General features: G+C 41.6%; 1 protein-coding gene across 1 annotated transcript in view; it reads left to right on the top strand.

Moving 5' to 3' along the window:
- The window catches only part of LOC130928229 (uncharacterized), a 76,250-nt gene that overhangs the window by 37,136 nt on the left and 12,893 nt on the right, over positions 1-26,221 (top strand). The window contains exons 18-28 of the mRNA XM_057854603.1: positions 2,101-2,360; positions 3,264-5,088; positions 6,279-6,476; positions 8,376-8,549; positions 8,888-9,029; positions 9,135-9,142; positions 9,398-9,571; positions 10,098-10,271; positions 11,414-11,587; positions 22,731-22,984; positions 24,240-26,052. Of these exons, the coding sequence (XP_057710586.1) occupies positions 2,101-2,360; positions 3,264-5,088; positions 6,279-6,476; positions 8,376-8,549; positions 8,888-9,029; positions 9,135-9,142; positions 9,398-9,571; positions 10,098-10,271; positions 11,414-11,587; positions 22,731-22,984; positions 24,240-26,052 (5,196 nt within the window). The remainder of the gene's footprint in view (positions 1-2,100; positions 2,361-3,263; positions 5,089-6,278; positions 6,477-8,375; positions 8,550-8,887; positions 9,030-9,134; positions 9,143-9,397; positions 9,572-10,097; positions 10,272-11,413; positions 11,588-22,730; positions 22,985-24,239; positions 26,053-26,221) is intronic.

The raw sequence follows: 26,221 nt of genomic DNA, 5'->3' as shown, positions 1-26,221 counted from the left end.
CAAATTGGTGTCTCTGACCAGGACTTCAAGTCACCTGATTGTTTTCTGCCATATATATTATAAACAAACACACTGTATATTCTGTGTTCTGTTGCCAGCTGGTATGAGCCCTTTTTGTGAGCAGTTTATTTTGTGAATGCATCACACGATGGGACAGCGTGGTCATCCTCTGCTTTTACAAGCAGTCGCCGAGTTGCGATTGAAATAAATCTTGTGAAAACGACAAAGAAAGTCTGACATCGTGACTAGGGATGTTACAATCTTTGCGCAGTTACGCACCCAAAACTTAGAAAATAAAGAATTGTGTGGCGCCTCGTATATTTCCTGGAAGCAGAAACCACAACCGGACACGACCAGGGAGACGTGTGCGTAACAGTGGCCGAGACAGGCAGAGCCTCTCTGGGTGGCAGTTGCGTGAGTCACGCCCTCTGCTCTCCTGAAAGTGACGTCAATTTGACAGTCCAAAAAGGCACCACTCCTGTGACTTTGGGTACCCTTTAGTTGTTTAATTTCCCCCTATACATTTTATATACCTATCGACGCGTAAGTGGGCGAGATCGCCTTGCGCATTTTATTGCCGCTTTGCCAGTGGCGGGGTCGGGCCATCCCGACTCGATGCCGAGCGAGTGGGAGGAGAATCAATCAGCTGGAGGTTCAGATGGGCAATGTCTCAAGTACAACATAAATCAAACAAGAGCAAGAATTAAACGGCCAAGAGAGACGGACAAGACATTGTTACATGCAGGCTGACCTCATGTACAAAAGAAAATGTCATACATTGTGAGCATACTATGGAAATTATGCTGCAGTTACATCTCGTTGTCGTAATGTAAGACGAAAATTGCCATTGGTCTCGTTATGTGTTCGTCTCTAAATGTAACCGGTCTGCATGGAGCCGCGCCGCACAACGCAATCGGTCCCCGTTGTGTGCGTTGCATAGAAACCTCGCTCCCGATGCCTTCAAGAGGGTGCGCCGGCAGCTGAAGCTGCGAGCCTGGGCTTTTGGCTAGTGGTCGGCATGCCCGCCTGCTGTGCTGGGCGCGTCATGTGGCGCGGGTGAAAGTCCTGACCTGGACGAGGGGGACGGATCACGTTGTGCGGTGCGGCTACATGCAGACCGGTTACATGGGTGCTGTCACCCAGATGGGCAGTTTAGGTTTCGGGCTTGAAGGCATGGGGAGGGATGTTTCTATGCACAGAACACATCGGACATACGCGCACCCGTAACACTCACCCCCCGAAACCTTCACTGCCGATCCGGGTAATGGACGCAATGTAACCGGACAAAAACAACAATGGTTTAAGGTTTTTCTACCGCCCCGAGTCCACCCATCTGGAAAAACTGGTGGCAATAATGCGCATATATGGTGTTGCGGGTGTCACCAAAGGTCACACCCAGCGTTATCTTGTCTCGGTGGACCGGACAGACAAGTCATCACTCGGACGGAAGGTGACGAGGCGACAACAAGGCCGCGTAAGTTTTCTCCTAAGAAAAGAGTCACAAGTTATTTTGCTTTACAGTTTGTTTATAATTTGCTCATTTTGGTCAGTTAGCCTTCTGTTTCATTTATCGCGCCGCAATCATGTTCGTAACGGGAAGCACAAAAATACCTTTTAAGCGCACAAGCGCATTTTGGGTGCACAAAAATGCCTTTTGTCTTGAAATACACAATTATATATTGCGTAAGACGGGACTGTCGATGCTTTTTTGAACTCAAAGAATATTGACGTTGAATTTATTCATCTTTTTAGAAAGAGATGGGTACTTAAGCAGGTTCGGCAACTTCTTCTGGTATGTAGAAGTGGCGATTCGCCTCACTGACCCTTGGAATGCATTTCCTTGTTGCCAGGGATTATTCAATCGTTTGCGATCTGGCCTCTTTGAAAAACAAAATTTACAACAAATCTGGTATAGTTTGTATTCAAATCTATTGTTAGGTATTTTCAATATCAAAACAAGTCATGTAGTGCCACAATGTAGCTAACAGGGCCGTCACACCACTCAAATGGTTTATGAGCTCAAGTTACAATAAGGCAATAAAAGTTGTCATCCGCAGATACCTGATCCACGGTCACCTTCCTCACACGTATGTAAGTCAGAAGGATGGCTCTGGACAGCGGAAGGAAGGAGCTGCTGTGGAACACGCTGAGGGAGCTGGGGGAGGACGACTTCGAGTCCTTCAGGTTCCACACGGACCTGCCTCAAAGCGTATGTGAAAACCCCCGCCGGGCGTACATTGCTAACGAGCTGATAAAGAAGCACGGCGAGAACACTCTGGACCAGACCATCATGCTTCTGGAGAAGATCGGTAACAACAATTTGGCCGAGAAGCTGCGAAGCGACATGGTGAAAATAAAAGGTTAGTTCCCGACATACAGTAGTTTCCCCTGGTAGAAAGCAGGTGACTTGAAAACTGTGGAAGTTAACCATGCAACGACCCGTTGCAAAATTTTTGTTGCTCATCTATTTGCCAATCTAAACTCCTGAGACATAACTATTGCTTCTCATTTTGTGATCATCTGTTGCTGCTCTGTCGCTCTTAAGATGCCCTTAGGAACAATAAATAGACTTTGTTTCACTTTTTCATCGAAGACATATCTGGGAATGGTGAGCTCTTATCGAGATCTCATCAATCGCTCTTCCTCATCTCATTTATTTATTTGGAATGCATCACCGGAGCAATAGATGAGGTCATTTTGAGCCACACATGAGAAACATGAGAAATGATTAAGAATTAAAAATAAATCCTTAGTTCTTTAAAAAAAAAAAAAAAAAAATGCCATTGATCAGTGTAACGGTACATTGATTTTTTTTTTTTTCAGCACGTGACAGTGGTTTATATGAATAGAAAACAGTTCACTTAAAATAAAAATAAATTACATGTGGGACATCATAAAATTAAATCGCTCCTCCAACTAATCATTGGCATGGTGTTTGTACAATGAGAGGAGTCTCAGTCAAAGAACTGGAGAGAGTCCTCTCATTTTAACCCTTTACACTCCGAGCAATTTTTTTGAAATTAGGCGTAGATTTTTCTATGAGTATTGATTCATACACCCCGCATCCCCCCCCCCCCCAAAAAAAAAACAAAAACAAAAAAAAAAAACGGCGCAAACATGCCTTGTTTCACATATTTTTATTAGGGCTGTCAAAATGATCGCGTTAACGGGTGTTAACTAATTTTTAAAATTAATCAATAAATATTTGGGTGTGGAATGGAACTGTTTTGTCCTAAACTGCCGTCACTGCTGCTTTCTTGCAGGCGCTGACTTCTCCGTCAACGATGACGATCAGATTGCCAGATTGAAGAGGGAGTTTCAAGCCAACCTGCGGCGTTTATACAGCTTTGCTTCTGAGGGGAACACCGAGCGCTGGCAGCAGCAGCCACTGGAGGACGTCTACACGGAGTTGGACGTCACCTACGGGGCAGACGTCAGCCCAGACGGGCGGCATGAGGTCCTCCAGATGGAGACGTGTGCCGCCGCGGCCAAGCAGTCTATCCTGCCGTGCGACATCTTCAAAAGCCCTGACGGGAACCAGCGACCGATACGCACGATGCTCACCGTCGGCTTCGCGGGAATAGGAAAAACCTTCCTGATTCAAAAGTTTGTGTCGGACTGGGCCAGCGGTAATACTAACCAGGACGTGGACTTCATATTTCCTTTCACCTTCCGCGAGTTAAACATAGAGAAAGGGGAGAGCTTTACGTTGGCCAAACTGATCCAAACCTTTGTCTGCGGAAACAGGCACATGAGCGAGAGACTGAACAATATATTTGACGACCTGCAAACTTCTGGGAAGCGGGACTTTGAAAGCAGCCGAATCAAGATCTTGTTTATCCTCGACGGACTGGACGAGTGCAACTTCAAAATCGACTTGAAGAAAGTAAGGAAAGTGGACATGGACGTGAAGGAGACCTACCTGCTGGACGTACTGCTGGCGTATCTCATCAAAGGGAACCTGCTTCCGTGCGCCAGGGTTTGGATAACCACACGGCCCGCGGCAGCCCACGATATCCCCTCCGACCTCATCGACAGCAGAACAGAGGTGGGAGGATTCAGCGATTCCCGGAGGCTGGAGTACTTCAGGAAAAGGTTCCCAAATGAGGAGCGTGTCATTGAGCACATTCGGAAATCTCGCACCATCTTCATCATGTGCCATATTCCCATCTTCTGCTGGCTCACCGCCACAGTTCTTCAGGTTCATTTGGACAAAGGGAAGGAGGGAGAGCTTCCCACAACGCTGACTGACATGTACTCAGCGTTTGCTGGTCACCACCTGGAAAACTCCAAGGAGAGAAATACAGCGGAGTACATCCCTGACGTGAAAGCGCTCGCCAAGCTGGCCTTTGACCACACCATGAAAAAGTGTCAGATCTTCTATGAGAAAGACCTGGAGGACAGCGGTTTTGATTACAGCCAAGCTGCAAAACATTCCGGTTTATTCACGGAGGTCTTTAAGGAGGTCCATCCGCTCAAAAGCAAGAAACAAAAGATGTTTCAGTTTATCCACCTGACCATCCAGGAGTATCTGGCCGCACTGTACGTAATAATGTGTTTCTTCCACGACAACAAGAACGTACTGGATACATCAAGATGGAAAAAATTGTTCATGCCTGTTAAGCGGAAGACAATCACTGAGGTCCACAAGTCAGCTCTCCAGAGAGCCTCGGAAAGTGAAGGAAACCTGGATATGTTCCTCCGCTTCCTCGTTGGTCTTTCATTGCCGTGCAACCAGGAAATAGTGGAGGCACTGCTGAAGGTTCCTCATGACTGGGAGCAAAGCAAGTCAAAGACAGTCGAGTTGATCAAGGAAAGGATCAATCGGAACACTCCAGAGACGAATGTCAACTTGTTCTACTGCCTAAATGAGCTGAAGGACGACTCCTTGCTGAAGCAGATCCAAACAGAACTAGATTCAGGACGTCTGTCCTGGCATCAAATGTCAAATGACATGTGGTCGGCTCTGGCCTTCTTCTTACTGACAGACGCAGAAACCCTGAAGTCCTTTAATCTTCGCCGCTACTCCCCATCGCCTTTGGGACTCAAGAAGCTGCTGTTGGTGGTCAAGGCTTCTCAAAAATCAAAGTAAGTTCTCTAAAGTGAAATGAAGTGGAGTCCGAGAATTCCAAAAGCACAATGGCAAATCCAAGAACAAGTGCACAAAACACAAACAAAACAACTAAAAATTATGAAACAATCAAAAATCACAAAACAGATGGATTAAAAAAAACAAAAAAAACTAATACAAATCTCACACACACACACACCCACACACACACACACAAAAACAAATTAAAACACAATTGCTTGTCAGAAGACGCGACAACAAATCGGAAAACAAAACAAAATCACCTCATTCACTCCCAAAAATGTTTTCATGAATTTTTGGAACACTTAAGTTTACTACCAAAACGTATAGAAACAAGAATTGAGGATTTTTAACTGCTCATAACTGAAGAACGGAAAAGTGTAGAAAAACTTCATTTTACTGATGAAAGATTGGAATCGACTTATTCTTTTATGTGTAGCCATGAAACCCAATATTCTGTAGTGCTTGACAGATCAGCAAAAATCATTGTAAATGAACAAAAAGCTATGGTTTCTGAAAAATGTCTGGGAACCGGAAATGGTTGGCACTGATGGCGAAGTTGACTCGTGGCTGTTTAGACGAGAGGAACATTAACTTTATAACCACGTCTATTGCTACTTTTGAAGTAATGATGACAGTGTGAGTCATTGCAAAGACTTCATGTTATTACTCGAGATGAAAAAATTTAATTGTTGCCTAACCCTAATTTCAATGTGTGTAATGCTCCAACTAAGTCAGTGACATCAGCAAAGACGGTAAGGAATTGCAAACAAAAAGCTGGGTCAGTAAAACAGGTTTACCTAAAGTTCATCCTGAAACAGTAGGAAATCCAAAATCTTGAAAAATCTCAAATGGGTCAAAATTTGGGTTAAATCCAATCTATAATCTTGAAAAAAAAAAGAAAAAGACTACGATTCACACATCGTGGTTGTACGAGATAAACATCCTTCTTGACGACATCCAAAACAAACACTGCCTCCATCAAGCACAAGTAATGTTGGTGATATTATCACGGGAAAATAAAATTCATAATGTCTTTGGATTTTGTCATTTACTCTTTATTTTTTGTTGTCTTGTTTTGTATCTTGAAATAAAATATATTATTGTTTTTCAAAGCACCATACTAAAGTCAGCAGAAGTTAGGTTTGGCTTCCTCTCACGACTTCCTTCTTTCTGTGTTCTCCAGTCTAAGTCAATGTCGCCTGGACAAAGGCAGCTGTCACCTGCTGGCTTCCGTTCTCAGTTCTCCATCCAACCTGAGGCATCTGGACCTGGGCAATTTCAATTTGCCGGTCCTGGACAGCGACAACGATGTTTCGGATGAGGGGGTGGAGATCCTCTCAAAAGGACTGGCCAGCCCACACTGCAACTTAGAAGTCCTCAAGTAAGGAACTTTTCCACTTAGAAATCTACCCCCAGTTCATACTCTTCCTTGGATAGGGTTGACTTACAGTATCTAATGAGATACTGCTGCAACCAGCCAACAATAAGGGCCAAAAAATACCAGACGCATCTTCGGTCCGGGTCTTGCAAGACGCTGAGCCCAATCCGTTTCCATTTTATCCTACTGTTCAAAGTATAGAGGCCGCGTCAGTGCTCCAGACTGACTGCGGACCATCTCCGGCGTGTCAGAACCAGCCGGATGGTTTAGACTATTTTCTATTTTTGCCGGACACGCATCCGTCAAAATGGGCGAGCAAGGCCTGGAATCAAAAGCCCAGTTGCTTATTCGCGGTAAAAACACCTGCAAACATGGACAAAAGCTTTATCGTGGATGTCACAATGTGATTTATGATGCAGCAGATCATTAAAAAGGAAGCTGCAGCAGAAGCTATGAGGCTTGACGGTGAGTTATTATGCAAGGTATGTAATTTAAAACAGAAATAGTGCCACAAACTCATAGTAAAAGCAAATAAATTCGGGAAAAAATGTTCAGTCAAATCAAGTCCACCTCTCTCTCTGCTTCTCTGATAAGTACAGACTCCGTGTGTTTGTCGTTGTTTATAATGCCACATTTTCGTGCCCGATTACCCGAGAGCTCTTGACGGGATGGAATTGCCGGACCGCAGCTGTGCGCAGCCACTTTTTTGTTTTGTTTTGTTTTTTTTTGCCAATTTTTTAAATACTGCGTAGTGCGCAGTCAACGCGGCCAGTATATTTGTATATGAACAAATCAGATTTGTTTATTTGCGTGACGTGTGCTCAACGAGCAACGTCACTCTTGCGCGTCGAAAGTTGTCGCCACAACAACACAGTTGGTGAACAGGAGAGCCGAGAATATGTTCCAATCCACGGTAAAATCAGTTTTAAATTACTCACCGCTGTTCCAGCGATTGAGTCTGGCCACCATTCAGCGGATACAATTTCCAGGGCGGAGCAAGCCACAGCAAACAGACAGCGGAGTGGACCAATCAGCGACGGGCACACGTGACGTTAGTAAAACGACGAGGCCAGGTCGAGGGACTTGCGCGCGGAAGTAAACATACGAGGAGAGCGGAGTTTATTCAACATGGCTAGCGCGAGACAGACTATTGTCAATGACTCGTGTCGATGTGTTTTTGGTCATTTAAAACTGATTTTACCGTGGATTGGAACATATTCTCGGCTCTCCTGTTCACCATCTATGTTGTTGTGGCGACAACGTTCGACGCGCAAGAGTGACGTTGCTCGTTAAGCACACGTCACGCAAATGAACGAATCTGATTTGTCGATTGATTTTGTACCTGCTCGAGAGGCCATTGATGGGCTGGGTCCAGACTTTTCTCTAACTGTTTGAAAAATACAGGGAGAACAGTCAGGCCATGCCAGGCAAACGTTTCTCAGCGCCTGTGAGGCTTAAAAGTAACATCGACAAACTTGCTCTGCCAGCTAAGCCTAGGCTAACTTTCGTCTTTGTAAGTTTTTACTTAGTTTGTATATTGAGTTTGAAAGAAAAATGTATTTTTCTCTTTGAGGCAAACTTTTTCACTATCCATTGATTTCACTGAGACATTCTGTTGTGTTTCTGCTAAGCTACTCACACGTAGGAAGATATTATTGTATTACATTTTGAATGTATTCATTTATATCTTAGTTACCAACAAACAATTTGAGACCTCCATAAACACAAGAAAAGTACGCCTTGTCTCTGGAGAGTTTCATTTTTTGGTTCGCTGCGGCTGGCTGTAGAGCAACACATGTCACGTGTTGTGAGGACAGCACAACGATGTTACTTCCAGCAGAACCGTCATCACCTTAAGCAGGTTCCCTTCTTGACTTCCGGCAATTATCTCATGTGTTGCAGTCTGCAAAAGTGCAAGATCACCAGTAAAGGATGTGTTTCATTGGCTGAGGCTCTCAAGGTAACCCCCTCCCATCTTCAAGAGCTGGATCTGAGGTGGAACAATCTGTCGGATGAAGGGATTGAGATCCTCTCGAAAGGACTGGCCAGCCCACACTGCATCTTAAAAGTCCTCAAGTAAGGAGGTCCTTCAATTCGTAATCTTCCATGAATCTGGTCAACTAATCAAAAGAATCACTGCTGCTGTTAGCAGCAACTCTAATAAATTATGTAACTTAAAAAAAAATCCCGTCAAGTTTACATAACTTCTAATGCCTCAAACATGGAGTTTAATGTTTTTTAAGGCCTGAATTTTCACAATGAAACAGTTAATGAGTTTCGATCCTTTTCATTGACCTGCATCAACCCTGTATTAGTCAAGGAAAAGGAAGACACAATGTTACTTTCAGCAGAACCGTCATCACTTTAACCAATGTTCCATTCTGGACTTCAGGCAATTATCTCATTTGTTACAGGCTGTTCTGCTGCAGGATCACCAGTAAAGGATGTGTTTCATTGGCTGAGGCACTCAAGTTAAACCCCTCCCATCTTCAAGAGCTTGACCTGAGTGAGAACCATTTGTCAAATGATGGGGTTGAGATCCTCTTGAAAGGACTGGCCAGCCCACACTGAATCTTAAAAATCCTCAAGTAAGGAGCTCCTTCAGTTCGTAATCTTCCATGAATCCGGTCTACTAATCAAAATAATCACTGCTGCTGTCAGGAGCAACTGTAATAAATTATGAAATTTAAAAAAATCCTGTCAAGTTTACATAATTTTTAATGCCTCAAACATGGAGTTGAATGCTTTTTAAGGCCTGAATTTTCACAAAGAAACAGTTAATGAGTTTAGATCCTTTTTAATGACCTGCATGAACCCTGTATTAGTCAAGGAAAAGGAAGACACAATGTTACTTTCAGCAGAACCGTTATCACTTTAACCAATGTTCCATTCTGGACTTCAGGCAATTATTTCATTTTTTACAGGCTGTTCTGCTGCAGGATCACCAGTAAAGGATGTGTTTCATTGGCTGAGGCACTCAACTTAAACCCCTCCCATCTTCAAGAGCTGGACCTGAGCTGGAACGATCTGTCAGACGAGGGGGTTGGGATCCTCTTGAAAGGACTGGCCAGCCCACACTGCATTTTAAAGGTCCTCAAGTAAGAAGCTCCTCCAGTTCGTCATCTTCCGTAGATCCGGTCGAGTAATCCAAAGAATCACTGCTGTTATTAGCTGCAACTCTCATAAATTATGTTAAAAAAAAAAAAAAAAAAAAGTTTTTTTTTTTTTAACAGTCAAGTTTCCCTAAATTTTATTCTTTTAGGGGGTGGCAGGGCTCAGTAGTAGAGTAGCTGCCCCCCAACCCAGAGGATGTGGGTTCAGTTCTCTCCCCTGATGAACTCACCGAAGTATCCCTGAGCAAGATATTGAACCCCACATTGCTCCTGGTGCTGCGTCACCAGTAGGTGGATGGCTTTGAGAGCCTTTTAACACCATTTACCATTTTTAATGCTTTTTAAGGCCTGAATTTTCACCCCAAAAACAGTTTAAAGAGTTTTAATGCTTTTTAATGACAAACCTGTGTTAGTCAAGGAAAAGGAAGACACAATGTTACTTTCAGCAGAACCTTCATCACTTTAAGCAGGTTCCCTTCTCGACTTCAGGCAATTATCTCATTTGTTGCAGCCTGAAAAACTGCGAGATCACCAGTAAAGGATGTGTTTCATTGGCTGAGGCACTGAAGGTAACCCCCTCCCATCTTCAAGAGCTGGACCTGAGCTACAACAATCTGTCGGATGAAGGGGTCGAGATCCTCTCAAAAGGATTGGCCAGCCCACACTGCATCTTAAAAATCCTTAAGTAAGGAGCTCCTTCAGTTCGTCATCTTTCGTGGATCTGGTCGAGTAATCGAAAGAATCACTGCTGCGATTAGCATAACTAGAATCAATTATGTTAAAAAAAAATCCTGTCAAGTTTACATAATTTGAAATGCTTTGAAACATTTAGTTTAATCCAATTTTCCCAATTTTCACAAAATCCATTTAATGACTTCATGCTTTTTAATGACCCGCATCAACCCTGTATCAGTCAAGAAAAAGGCAGACACAATGTTACTTTCAGCTAGAGGCGCACGATAATTATCAGTCCGATAATAGGAATTATGACGTCATCCCAATAAATCCGATAACAAATATGTTATCGGCCTATTCATAATATTTTTGGCGCATTGACGGATTGGGATGTGTGCATTGGTTTCCACTCCTGTTTTGCCAGTATGCAGTTTTATTACTGCTCTAGAGGCCGCATTTTTCCTTCACTGAGTTATAAACCTTACTATGGCAATTGGCAAATGTTTGCACTTTACAGTGTTATGTTTACACGTTCTCGAGAAGTCTTTTGGTTATTGATATGTAATTGCCAGGTTAAGAAAGTTGTTCCATGGACCAAGACAACATAAGTCTCCTCTCCTGTTGCACCAAATGTTTTATCTGCTGACAAAGCAGAATACCTGTTGGGTTTATGTTTGTTAAGCATCGGTGTTCATTGTTCAGGGGAACACATCGTCAATGATATTGACTGATTGTGATTGACTCAAATTATATTTATAATTATATATTTATTATATTATAATATTATAATTTTTTGAAAAATGAATATGGACAGTTTATTTGGAGTCAAAACTGTTCTTGTCTTTGTTTTGTTCATTATAATAATGTTCATGTCATCATGAAAATTCTGGTTCGGTAAAGGGAAATCTATATTGAATCAACCACTGGTATTTTTGACCTACATTTGTTCAAAAACTGAACTGAGGTGAATATACATTGAAAAAATTTATATATATATTATCGGATATTGTATCGGTATCGGCCTTGAGGAGCAGGAAGTTATCGGTAACGGTTTCAAAAAATGGATATCGTGCACCCCTGCTTTCAGCAGAACCTTCATCACTTTCAGCAGGTTCCCTTCTTGACTAAAGGGAATCATCTCATTTGTTGCAGCCTGTCACTGTGCGGGATCGCAGATAGAGGAGGCATTTCATTGGCCAAGGCTCTCAAGTTAAACCCCTCCTATCTTCAAATGTTATTTCTCTTCAACAATCGAATAGAGGAAGAAGGAAAGAGGGTCTTATTGGAGATCAGGGAGGATCCCAGTTATAGCCTGAAGACTGTCGAGTAAGATCTAAACAATGTTGCTTTTGAGAGTGTAAATTCATGTTCAATACTTATTGTTTGTGTCTTTCTTCAGATTTAACGACTAGGAGTAAGAACAATGTTTGGTCCTTGGCGTCAAGAAGGGCCAGTCATTCCAAATGTTCATTATTAAAAGATGTCGAGTCCATTTGATCTCCTTCAGATTTAGACCAGGTGTTGGCGCTACGGGCAAAGCGGTCTCGCTCACAGAATTCGAGGAGGTCGTCGTCGGGTTCTTTGCAGCCACATGGAGGTGGAGTTCAAGGGGAAGGTGTGCGACGTTCCCACCAAACAGCTGGCAGTTTTTTTCATCCATTTGTACTTGGAGGGGCTGTCCAAAAGGATTGGACTTTGAGCACCGTCAATGGCAGCCAATGAGTTCAATAAGTACCCTTTAAAGGGTGAACTTATGTTTTTTGGTGAACTTATGTTTTTCACAAATTTAAAAGAAAATGTCATATGGCCACTTGAAATAGTTTTGCTAATTTTGACATGGTTGTTCTAAATTTGATCATTTTCACTTCTTTGTGCAATATGTTGTTTTGTACGAGAACATTAAAACCCTAACTTGAAATAAATGTTCGTCATCTAAAAATTAAAAAGGAACTCGAATCAATACATTGGAAACATTTCATTTTGTTGACTTATTTGAATTGCAGGAAGGTCTGGAGGTCGAGTCGCCAATACAATGAAAAGAATTACAATGCCAAGTAACACGACTCTGATTATATGATTTTTAAAAAGAAATAATAAGCAGTATTTGAGTATTCTTTTAACCAAATATGTTTTACTTGAGTGCATTTATTGGATGACCACCTTTTCTTTAACTTGAGTCTTTTATTTGGAAGTGATGCTACTCTTTCTTGGGTACAGTTTTAGGCTTCTCTACCCAACTTTGGAAAAGTAACAAACGGCTCATGTATGGCAAAGTAGCATGAGTAGCATTTTTTCTTCACACATCTATTCAAGTGAAATGGTTGGTGTGGTGAAACTACTGTTATAAGTACTTTTTTTTTTTTTTTTCAAAAGTCGATGTACCGGGAAAAAAAATTATGCATCACTACCAGAGGTTGCGCTAGACATTTTCATTGTCTGTCATTTTGACTGACAGGGTCATAAAAATCCGGTCATAATCTATTTTTACCCGTCACTTAAATTTTAAAAATGATAATGATGACATATTCGTACTTGCGTACGACTAAAACCAGATATTACTCATCCTTAATAGATGAAAACAAAAATAATCCTAGGTTTCTGTTCAGCACTGTAGCAAGGCTGACAAACAGTCACAGCTCAATAGAACCTTATATCCCAACCTCCCTTAGCTGTGATGACTTCCTAAAATTTTTTAACAATAAAATCGCAACTATTAGAAATAAAATAAACGAATCACTTCCAGTTATTAGGTCTGATAAAGTGCAGACAAAGAATTCAGAATCTCCCATAAACCCCTCTAAAATATTAAATAACTTTACCACTGTAGACCAAATCGATGTAATTTCAATTATAATGTCCTCCAAACCATCAACGTGCCTCCTAGACCCAATCCCAACCAAACTTTTTAAAGAGACCCTGCCTCTAACTATTGACATTATCTTAAATATAATAAATACCTCATTAGTTACTGGCTACGTGCCGCAGTCCTTTAAATATGCAGTTATTAAACCGCTCTTGAAAAACCTACTCTTGATCCTGACATTTTGGCCAATTATAGACCTATTTCTAATTGACCATTTCTCTCCAAAGTCCTTGAAAGAGTGGTAATTAAACAGCTCTGTCAGCACCTACAGGACAATAGTTTATTTGAACATTTCCAGTCTGGCTTTCGAGCTCATCATAGCACTGAAACTGCATTAGTTAAAGTAACTAACGACTTGTTACTTGCCGCTGACATTGGATTAGTCTCGATCCTGGTTCTGTTGGACCTGAGTGCAGCTTTTGACACAATCGACCATAATATCTTATTGCAGAGACTAGGATGTGACATAGGCATTAGAGGAGCAGCCCTCTGCTGGTTTAAATCATATTTATCTAATAGGTACCAGTTTGTCAATGTAAACCAGCAATCATCATCGTACTCTAGAGTTAGTTATGGTGTGCCGCAAGGATCGGTCCTCGGGCCCATCTTGTTTACGCTGTATATGCTTCCTCTAGGTAATATCAAAAAACATAGCATTAACTTTCATTGTTACGCTGACGACACACAACTGTATTTATCAATTAAACCTGAGCAGGTCAGGCAAGTGGAAAAACTAAGCACCTGCGTCCGAGATATAAATACCTGGATGAGCACTAACTATCTTCTACTTAACCCTGAAAAGACAGAAGTCCTTATAATAGGCCCGAAAAGTGTGAGAGACTCTTTAGCTGCCCAGATAGTCACACTGGACAATGTAAGTGTAGCCTCCAGCACCACAGTTAAAAACCTAGGAGTTTTATTTGACCCTGACTTATCATTTAAAGCACACATTAAACAAACCTGTAGAACGGCTTTCTTTCACCTGCGCAACATCGCCAAAATTAGAAATATTTTATCTAAAAGTGATGCAGAAAAATTAATTCACGCGTTTGTTACATCGAGATTGGATTACTGTAACTCCCTACATGCAGCTTGTCCTAAAAGTTCTCTAAAAGGTCTTCAGCTAGTCCAAAACGCAGCAGCAAGACTTTTAACAGGAACCAATAGAAGAGAGCACATCACCCCTGTGCTCCAGGCACTTCACTGGCTTCCAGTCGAGTTTAGAATTAAATTTAAAATACTCCTTCTCACATTTAAGACCATTAATGGGTTGGGGCCATCTTATCTCACCGATGCTCTGGTTCCATACCGCCCCAACAGAACACTCCGATCTCAGAATGCAGGTCTACTGGTAGTTCCCAGGGTTTCTAAAAGTACTGTCGGAGCTAGAGCCTTTAGCCACCAAGCCCCTGTTTTATGGAATCAGCTTCCAGCTAGTATTAAAGAAGCCGAGACAGTCTGCACATTTAAGATTAGATTAAAAACGTTCCTATTCGACAAAGCTTATGGTTAGGCTACTTGAAGTCGGAGTAGACTCACAGTTTAGTCTAAGCTGCACTAGAAGCTATAATGCTGGGGGAAGTACAGCCGCTGAGTTCTATCTCCTTTTCTTACTCTACCTACCACTTGTCTTACTTTATTTCTATTTTCCAATGTTAATATCTAGTTGTCTAGTCTCTTCATCACTAGTCACCCGGTGTCCCCTTTCCCCCCTCCCCTCTGGGGAAGGGCTTTTTTTCAGCTGCAGCCTCCTGACTGTCCGGACCCCTGGCTGGATAGACGTCCTCGCTGCTTCCCCCGTCTCATCTGGCTAGATGGACCTCTTCTTGCTACTTTATTCCACTATATTTTTACGGACTGTAACTTCGCCTGCTAATTCCCACTAGCAGTTCTGGGGTTCCTGTCTATCCGTCCTGGGAGTGGATCTCTCCTGACTGTGGTACTCCCCGAGGTTTCTCATTTTTCTCCCAATTGACTCTGGAGTTTTTGGAGTTTTTCCTTGCCGGCATGGAGGGTCTTAAGGATAGGGGATACCCAGGACTTGAACTGTATCTATTCATTTTTGTTGCTTCATTTCTGTAAAGCCCTTTGAGACATTGCTGTTGTGATTTAGGGCTATACAAATAAAATTGAATTGAATTGAATATTCAATAGTATGTAGTTTTCATTCATTTTTAATTAATATTGTAACGCTTGCTTGACGGCGAAAAATTAGACACGGAAGTCGTGGTATTTTTCTCCCTCTTTTTACTCTGCTTACCGCCAACAACACCAACAAAACAACAACTCCGCCCCCAAAGAAAAAGAGGCAACTATATAGACCCCAATCACCAACGTCACACAATGATCTTAATTGTGGTTGTCAGCCCAAAATCTTCTAAATATATATTAAATGCATCTTACCAGATATAAAATGACTACCACATAGTCTGTGGTGATCGTTTGGTGCCCAGATTTCTTGTCGAATTATAGCAGTCCATCTCTCTCTCCTCTTCGGGTCTCTCAGAATACGGTAGAACTTCAAGTCTCTCCCTCTATCTTCTCTGTTACTGCAACCAACCGCCACACACGCCTTCACCATTTTGATTATTAATGTTAACGGCTAGAAACACGCCGTAATAGGAGGCATGTACGTAGCGGTAATGTGTAAACACGACGAGCTGACACACAATAAGGCGGCTCCGGTCAGGGGGGCGGAGTTGTGACGTCAAGTGATTGGGGTCTATACACAGGCGGCAATCTAGTCCACCAATTGGATGACGCGCTGGCACACCGGGTGCACCAATAAGAACCTCGCGTTGATGTGTCAATCACGGTGCCGCCGCCAGACCCCGGTGACGCTACAATATTCTGACAGAATAGCCAACGACGTCATGCATTAAGAGAGACAATAGCTAATTAATATGCTCACTCGCCACCCTGTGGTCTGGGGTGTGAATTGCAACCTGTCAAAATGACGGACTTCAGTTTTTTCCGTCACCATTTTAAAAAACCGGTCAACGACGGAAAATATTCGGTTAACGCAACCCCTGATTAAAATTGAAGTTAATGTAAAGATTTACCTTCATTTTTTAAATAATAATAAAGTTATAAGTAACATACATTCAGAAAAATAAGTACAAATGACTTTTATTATGCAGAGTGAAATGGAATATATCTCGAAGATCACGCAAACATTGACTTTTTTAAATAATAAGGAAATGAATAAGTAGCCTCATATAAATGAACAAATATAAGTCCAAAGTGCACATTGACAGCTAAGATGTTCTGAATCTCCCCATCAGAGCAAATAAAACTAAATATGATAAATAAGTCTCCTCAACTCTTTTGTTGCTCTTAAAGATTTGATCCATTTTATGTTGCATTGCCCTTTTTTGTCGCATCAATTTAACAAGCTTTTTTTTTTTTTTTTTTTGCTGTTCCAGAAAACATGCACATTTGAACCAATCAGAGCTAACCATCTATGCTGATCACATGTCAGTATGTCAGCCAATTGAACGGATAAATGAGTCCAGGCATTTTGCTTTGCTGAGCCTCCAGTTCTTTTCACAGATGTTTATTGGTCATCAACACGCCGTAGAATTAAAAGTTCAGACATTCAAAATAAGGAAACACATCTTTATTGAACACTGTAAACGTTAGCATTGCTACATTGAGGCTGATGGGGAAAAAGACAACCTACTTTAGCCTGCTATAAAACATTGGCAGTCTTCTCCAAAACGCAAACTTGCAGTTAAAAGGAGGCTTCAAATATGAAAAAGTGCTGCTTAACAGCATTTGCAAACGAAAAAAAAGGGGGGGAAATGGATTACTGACACAATATGCAATGACAAAAAGAGCTTTTTTTGCGGAGTGTTAATCTTCCTGTTAGCGGTTTAGCGAACGTACTTCCAGTGAACATTTCAAAATAAAAGCACGTCATATAAATAACGATTTCTGGAGTTAATCCCACATACTTCAGAATTCAGATTCTACACGAAGAGTAGCTTTAAAATGACACCCTTTATGAAAAATCTGATTGGCAATGAATAACTATTAAAGTACTATTATATATTTGAGTATGTTTATTAATGGTAAATATTTTTTTAAAGATTGTTTTGAATCATGTTGGAAAGGTGAAGTCAGTGTTCTGAATATGTTCACTTTACTTATCACTTGTCTTCACTTTCTCTTTTCTAATTCTAATATCTAGATGACTAGTCTTTTCATCACTAGTTACCCGGTGTCCTTTTGTTCCACTTAGCTGTGTCTGACCACACTCGAAGTGGAATGATGTCGAGGATGTTTCCTTTTGGTGCGTTGCTGGCAGCTTCTGATTGTGCCAGGTGGGACAGTGATCGGTCCTTATGAAGTGGTTGTCGTCAGCCCGACTACAGTGAAAGTTGACGGACGCACTGAGTGAATTGATCCCAGTGCAAGCCCGGTTGCCTGAAGGACCTAGCAACGCCAGTCCCCCAGGCCATGAGTCCTCAACTGGAATAGCGATGCAACCTACTACGAAGCTGCGCAACCTTGAGATGAATGTTCGTCGGGAGTCAGCAAGGAACGAAAACTGCGACGAGGATTAAGTCGACAAAAGGAGAGTGGCGGACACGGCCTACCATCGGTCCTCAGCTATTCTCCATCTTCTGGATCGAATCAACTGAAAAAACTAATTACTGAATTATGAACTAATCTACTGGATCTAATCAACATCACGAGCACATTGCCACGATCGACAATGGACTATTGGGAAAATGAACAATCAGAGGGGATGGTTATTATAAAAAAAAAAAAAAACTTGTGATCATTATGCAAACTGAATGTCAAAAATTGATATTCGATATTTTCTGCATCCTATATGGTATACTGGGGACGGGTTTCAATAGGCTTCGGCTTCTCCCGTCAGCCCTTTTAAATCGGGTTGAATTATTTGTAAACACATATAAATGCTGTATGTTTGTTTGGATTTGAAATGCCTGAAGGGAAAATAAATAAATAAATGAATAAATACATAAATAAATAAATAAATAAATAAATATGTTGACATTCCATTCTTTTTCAATAGTTAATGCTATGAGCATTTGGCCTTATTATTCATTTGCGATTTATTGTCATTTACATGTTTATTTGTACTTTAATAAAGAATTTAAGTGTTCTAAAATGGTTTTTTTTTTTTTTTATTAATATGTGTCATTAAAAATTTCATTGCTAAATTAGAAAAAAAAAGGGGGGGGGGGGATTATTAGATAGTCGACTAATCGTAAAAATAGTTGGCTGCCTAATCGGGAGAAAATTAGTCATTTGGGACGGACCTAGTTGTACGGTGTACCGGAACATATTTCCTCTACACCCTTCTCACCTTTTTTTACCCCTGACCAATTTTTATGCCAGTACATTAAAGTGACCCATTTAGCTGATATTTCAAATAAATGTCAGTTTTCTTGTTAAAAATATTTAACCTTTCATGCATGAATTGTGATTTCACCCCCCTAAATTTAACTCATTGGCTGCCAGTAATGGCGCTGGAAGTCCAATCCATATTGACTGGGAGACACTGGAGAAAAACTCCTACTCAGTTTGTGGTAAAAAAATTCACTCCAATCCATTTTTCAGAAGCCATTGCCTTTTGTTCATTTACATTGATTTTAGCTGATCTGTCAAGCGCCACAGAATATTGTGTTTGATGGCTACACAAACCCAAAAAAAGAACTGGATTCCAATCATGAATCACGAAAATCATTTTTTCCCCCTACACTTTTCCGTTCTTTAGTTATGAGCAGTTGCAAATCAGCAAGTATTTTTTTCTATACATTTTGGAACACGAACCTAAGTGTTCTATGAAACACATCTTTGGGAGTGAATGAGTTCATTATTTTGTTATAAGATTTGTTGTTGCGTTTTCTCATATGTAATTATTTTTGGATTTGTTTTTTTCCCCTGTCATTTGCATATATTTTTAAATTAATTAATAATAATAAAAAAGAAACCAACAGGTTGCTACCAATTTTTTTCCCACTCCAAAAATGTCTCTGTCTCTCATTTGCTGCAATTGACGAACAAATATTCTTAAAATTTGAACAGATGTTTTCTTTTCCTTTTCATCCTGTCGGCACGCTAGAGAAGACCCAATCCTTTGCACTGAAAGGGCTCATCCGGCGGTGTCAATGAGGCGGGTCGTGATGCATAATTTTCATTCCGTTACATCGACTTTTGGAGAGAGAAAAAAGTACTTTTAACAGTAGTTTCACCACACCAAACATTTCACTTGAATAAACGTGTGAAGAAAAAAATGTTACTCTTGCTTTTTTGGCATACACGAGTCGTTCGTTACTTTTCCAAGGTTTGGTAGAGAAGCCCAAAATTGTACCCAAGAAAGAGTAGCGTTACTTCCAAATAATATGAAGTTAAAGAAAAAGTGGTCATCCAATAAATGCACTAAAGTAAGACATATTTGGTTAAAAAAATACTCAAATACAGCTTATCATTTCTTTTGAAAATCATATACCGTATTTTTCGGACTACAAGTCGCTCCTGAGTATAAGTCGATCTAGCCATAAAATGCCCAACGAAGAGAAAAAAAACATATACAAGTCGCACCGGAGTATAAGTCGCATTTTTGGGGGAAATTTACTTGATAAAATCCAACACATAGAACAGACATGTCATCTTGAAAGGCAATTTAATATAAAAATACAATAGAGAACAATATGCTAAATAAATGTACAGTGTACAGTGCATGAACAACGAAATGTGAATATACTGTCCTACGCTACGGCTCGGTCCTGGCCATACAGCGAACTCCCAAAAGACAATGCTGGACGTCCGTATATTTTGCTGAATCAATTTGGTCCTCGATAGAAAACAGGTTCGCATCAACGTAAATGAATGATAATTAGGTACTATTAGTAATAAGTAACAGGTTAGCATGCGTTCGCTATCATTAGCACATCATTCAAACAACCACACAACTGGCTCAAAGTGTCCGATCGCGGGTGGAAAACACACAACAACAACAGAAAAGATGATACACGCAGGCGTTGCCTCTGTAGAGATGATTTAAAAGCATAAACAATGAAAGTAGGTTCGCAGCCGTCTATTCTCTCTCGCTAACTCGCCCACTCACTCACTCACTCACTCACTCACTCACTCACTCACTCACTCACTCACTCACTCACTCACTCACTCAGAGCTACGTAGCTGTCAGTGTTCTTCTGGCGTGTGAGCACTCTTCTTCACGTAAACAAGTGCGAGTGCGCCCTCACGTGGGCGTGAAAGCGCCACAAACTAAATGCATCCATTTCAAGATAAAAAAGTCAATAATACAATTGAACATACACTGCCAAAGGCAGAACGCGAACGTGGCCATAGCTATAAAGAGATATTCAGATAACTATAGCATAAGAACATGCTAACAACTTTACAAAACCATCAGTGTCACTGCAAAACACCAAAATAAACTGTGAAATTATATCATAATGTGTTAATACTGTTGATTTCAACAGAGGTAGGGTTATTTTACATTGAGCAACTTGATATGCCACCTTATTTGGTATGCCAGGTTTACTGATGTAACACTGCGAAACAAAGCGGGATGATTGTTGACGATATTCGGCACGTTATCACTGGGAAAAAAATCAAGCGGCTTATCAATGTGATTGGGAACTTTAAATGGTGTCTTAATTCATTTGGCTTCCTGCTGGCCCCTGCAAACATTTTTAGACACAGTAAACAGACTGGTCTTTCCTCATATCCTACTGTATTAGAAGTCAAAGCCCAAAGCCAAACGCTACACACGCTTTATCGTATTTCCTCGTCTTAGCTCTTCATACCTCCAGTGCTCTTTGCTTTGTGCTCATGTTTGGTTTAAAAATATTGCGCACACTCGGTTTAGGGTTAAGGTTACTTGGGTGTTTCGGGCTTGAAGGCATCAGGAGGGAGGTTTCTATGCACCGCACACAACAGACACGCATGCACCCCTCGAAACCTTCACTGCCGTCACGGCACCAACGTAACCGGTCTGCCTGGAGCAGCGTTACATGGCTCATCTAGCACGGCAGGCGAGCGCGCTGACCACTTATGGGGTGCAGCTTTAGCTGCCCACGCACATTCTTGAAGGCATCGGGAGGGAGGTTTCGCGCAAAGACAAGTCCTGACCTGGATGAGGAAGACAGATGCTTCAGCTCCTTGCAGACCAGTTACACCATTACACGTCACGTCATCATCATGAGAAAATTGTTTGTCAAGGAAATATTTTTGTTATTTTCATTGTTGAAAACAACAATGGTTATAAGTTTTTCTCCCGCCCCCAATCTTTAAAAAGAGACCAACTGGGCACAAAGCCACTCAATCTGAAAAAACGGTGGCAATAATGCACATATATGGTGTTGTGGGTGTCACTGAAGTTTACACCCAGCGTGCCCTGTCTAGGAGGATCAGAAAGACAAGTTGTCACACGGACGGGAGGAGAAGTGGGAACAACAAGGCGTAAGTTTTCTCTTAAACTGAAATGAAAAGCTGAAAGAGTCGCAAGTTTGTTCGCTTTAAAGTTGTTGTTTTTTTAATTTGGTCCTTCGATCAGTTAGCCTACTGTTTCATTTATCGCATCGCAATATTATAATGTGCATAACGGGAAACACAAAAGTGTCTTTTAAGTGCACTGTACATTTTGTGTCCACCAAAATGTCTTTAAGCTTGAAATACCCAATAATATTTTGCGTAAGACGCGATTCTTGATGCGTGTTCACTAACATTGAAGTTTTTCTTCTTTTTGGAAAGACGTGGGTGCTTAAGAAGGTTGAGCAACTTCTTGTGGTAAGTACAAGTGGCAACTTGGTTTAATGATGTTTGGAATGCATTTCCTTATTGCCAGCTATTATCCGATTGTTTGCAAACTGTCCTCTTTGAAAAAGAAAATTTAGACCGAATCTGTTATATTTTGTTTTCCAATATATTGTCAGGCATTTTGCCACAATGTAGCAAACAAAGCAACAAGGGAGTTCCACCATGAATGAAAAAGATTGACCTGACGTCCATGCCTCGCATCATGTCACTCAAATGGTTTACAAGCTCAAGTTACAATTAGGTTGTCGTTTACAGATATATAATCCATGGTCATCTCGCTCATGCATTTACAAGGTGGAAGAATGCCTCTGGACACCGAGCGTAAGGATCTGCGATAGGAAACGCTGTTGCTGCCTCTAGTGTTCAATTAAGGTATAGCTGCACGGGGCTTATCGATTGCGCCGAAGGCATGAAAGTGATCGATTCATAATGAGAAAAAAAGAAAACCATCATTAGTAACGTGCAACCCAGGAAACAAATTTGGAAAGTAGTGTACTAAAAAGTACATATATGTGCTGTAAGATGTATTGAAGTAAAAGTAAAAAGTACCACTTCACATTTGTACTCATGTCAAGTACAAAAATGCAAAAATTTACTTAAGTACAGTAATGAAATATACTTTTTCTTCGTTACACTCGACCACTGCTTAGAGGAATGAAGACCTGACATCTGTGTTTTGCGTTATGTCACTCAACGGTTTATGAGCTCAAGTTACACTAAATAAATAAAAGTTGTCGTCCGCAGATACCTGACGGTCACCTCCTTCACACGAATATAAGTTAGAAGGATGGCTCTGGACAGGAAGGAGCTGCTATTGAACACGCTGATGGAGCTGGGGGAGGAGGACTTCATGAACTTTAAGTTGCTCACAGACCTGCCTAAAAGCGTACGTGAAAACCCCAGCCGGGCGTACATTGCTGACGAGCTGATAAAGAATTACGGCAAGAACACTCTGGATGAGACCGTCAAGATTCTGGAGAAGATCTGGAACAAAGATTTGGCCCAGAACCTGCGCAGCGACATGCTGAAAATAAAAGGTGAGTCCCCGACGTAGCTTCCCGTGGTAGAAAGCAGGTGACTTGAAAACTGTGAAAGTTAACCATGAAACGACCCGAAGCAAAAATTTTGTTGCTCATCTATTTCCCAATCTCAACTCCTGAGACACAACTATTGCTTCTCATTTTGTGATCATTCGTTGCTGCACTGTTGCTCCTAAGAGGCCCTCAGAAACATTAGTTAGACTTTGTTTCTCTTTTTCATCAAAGACATATCTGAAAATGGTGAGCTCTTATTGAGATCTAATCAATAGCTCTTCCTCATCACATTTATTTCTTTGGAATGCATCACCAGAGCAATAGATGAGGTCATTTTGAGCCACACATGAGAAACATGAGAAATGATTAAGAATTTAAAATAAATCCTTTGTTCTTAAAAAGTCATTGATCAGTGTAACAGTACATTGATTAATTTTATTTCAGCACATGACAGCAGTTTATATGAATACAAAACAGTTCACTTAAAATAAAAATAAATTACATGCCTGACATCATAAAATTGAATCGCTCCTCCAACTAACTATTGGCGTGATGTGTCTACAATGAAATGAGTTTCTGCATCTCAAAGAACGGGAGAAATTCCTTTCTTTTGTGAAATTTGGGGTTGATTTTTCGATGAGTTTTCTATGAGTATTCAACCCCCCCCCCCCCACCCCCCACCCCCAAAAAAATGTTATTCCTAAATCGTCAAATGTCATGAACTTTTTTTTCAAAATTTCTTACATTTTTGTACACATTTGCATTGCATACATTTTTTCTCAGTAAGGTTTTGACAACTGATCATAAAAATTGAACATCTCAGCTTCTATTTGACATATTGCACATCGAGGTTGAGCAAATGAGCACGGTGTCATTTACATTCCAAAAATGGCACTTTTCGACAATAGTTTGTAAACAATCAACATTATTGTCACCAAACTTGAAAACTCACACTTTCTATTCAGTTCAATGAAATTAAACGTCATCTTTTACATCTGGGAGGGGTCTGTTCATGCCTCTGGCTCAACCTCTCGCCCTCTCAGCCCTTGGAGCTCTGGCAGAGGGTCGATCTGAAAATTGAATGAAATATATAATTTATTGTTTATGAATAGCCAATTTCAAACTATTTTTATATTCACATGAGTATCACATTAATGTCAAATATTTAATAATGTAACGTCATTATCTATCAATAAATATTTCGGTGTGGAATGGAACTGTTTTGTCCTAAACTGCTGTCACTGCTGCTTACTTGCAGGCGCAGACTTCTCCGTCCACGATGACGTTCAGATTGCCAGATTGAAGAGGGAGCTCCAAGACAACCTGCGGCGTTCATACAGGTTTGCTTCCGAGGGCAACACCGAGCGCTGGCAGCAGCAGCCCCTGGAGGACGTCTACACGCAGCTAGACGTCACCTGCGGGGCAGACGTCAGCCCAGACGGGCGGCATGAGGTCCTCCAGATGGAGACGTGTGCCGCGGCCAAGCAGTCCATCCTGCCGTGCGACATCTTCAAAAGCCCTGACGGGAACCGGCGACCGATACGCACGATGCTCACCGTGGGCTTCGCAGGAATAGGAAAAACCTTCCTGATTCAAAAGTTTTTGTCGGATTGGGCCAGCGGTAATACTAACCAGGACGTGGACTTCATATTTCCTTTCACCTTCCGCGAGTTAAACATGGAGAAAGGGGAGAGCTTTACGTTGGCCGAGCTGATCCAAACTTTTGTCTGCGGAAACAGGCACATGAGCGAGAGACTGAACAATATATTTGTCGACCTGCAAACTTCTGGGAAGCGGGATTTTGAAAGCAGCCGAATCAAGATCTTGTTTATCCTCGACGGACTGGACGAGTGCAACTTCAAAATCGACTTGAAGAAAGTAAGGAAAGTGGACATGGACGTGAGGGAAACCTACCCGCTGGAGGTATTGCTGGCGTATCTCATCAATGGGAACCTGCTTCCGTGCGCCAGGGTTTGGATCACCACGCGGCCCGCGGCAGCCCGCGATATCCCCTCCGACCTCATCGACAGCAGAACAGAGGTGAGAGGATTTAGCGATTCCCGGAGGCTGGAGTACTTCAGGAAAAGGTTCCCAAATGAGGAGCGCGTCATTGAGCACATTCGAAAATCTCGCACCATCTTCATCATGTGCCACATTCCCATCTTCTGCTGGCTCACCGCCACAGTTCTTCAGGATTATTTGGACAAAGGGAAAAAGAGAGAGCTTCCCACAACGCTGACTGACATGTACTCAGCGTTTATAGGTCACCACCTGGAAAACGCCAAGGAGAGAAATACAGCGGAGTACATCCCTGACGTGAAAGCGCTCGCCAAGCTGGCCTTTGACCACACCATGAATAACTGTCAGATCTTTTACGAGAAGGACCTGGCGGACAGCGGTTTTGATTACGGCCAAGCTGCAAAACACTCCGGTTTATTCACAGAGGTGTTTAAAGAGGTTCCTCCACTCAGGAGAAAAAAACAGAAGATGTTTCAGTTTGTTCATCTGACCATACAGGAGTATCTGGCAGCACTGTACGTGATGATGAGCCTCTTCCACGACAACAAGAACGTACTGGATGATTCAGGATGGAAAAAATTGTTCAAGCAGAAGACAATCACTGAGGTCCACAAGTCAGCGCTCCAGAAAGCCTTGGAAAGTGAAGGAAACCTGGATATGTTTCTCCGCTTCCTCTTTGGCCTTTCCTTGCAGTGCAACCAGGAACTAGTGGGGGAACTCCTGAAGGCTCCTCAGAACAGCGGGCAAAGCAAGACAAAGACAGTCAAGTTGATCAAGAAAAGGATCAAACAGAACACTCCAGAGGAGAATGTCAACTTGTTCTACTGCCTAAACGAGCTGAAGGACGACTCATTGCTGAAGCAGATCCAGCAGGAACTAGATGCAGGACGTATGTCCTTACATAAAATGTCAAATGACATGTTGTCGGCCTTGGCTTTCTTCTTACTTACGGACGACGAAACCATGAAGTCCTTTAACCTGGGTGAATACCTCCCATTTCCTTTTGGGCTCGAGAAGCTGCTGTTGGTCGTCAAGGCTTCTCAAAAATCAGTGTAAGTCGTCTAAAGTGAAGTAAATGTGCGAAAATTTCAATAGCACAATGGGAAATCCAAAAACAAGTGCACTAAACACAAACAAAACAACTAAAAATGACTAAACAACTAAAAATTACAAAGCAGATGAATAAAAAAAAAAAACTAATGCAAATCACACAAAAACATC

This window comes from Corythoichthys intestinalis, chromosome 1 (assembly GCF_030265065.1).
Source record: "Corythoichthys intestinalis isolate RoL2023-P3 chromosome 1, ASM3026506v1, whole genome shotgun sequence".
NCBI classification, from domain to species: domain Eukaryota; kingdom Metazoa; phylum Chordata; class Actinopteri; order Syngnathiformes; family Syngnathidae; genus Corythoichthys; species Corythoichthys intestinalis.
Note: the sequence above shows the minus strand (reverse complement) of the source record. Positions and strands in the feature narration are given on the sequence as shown.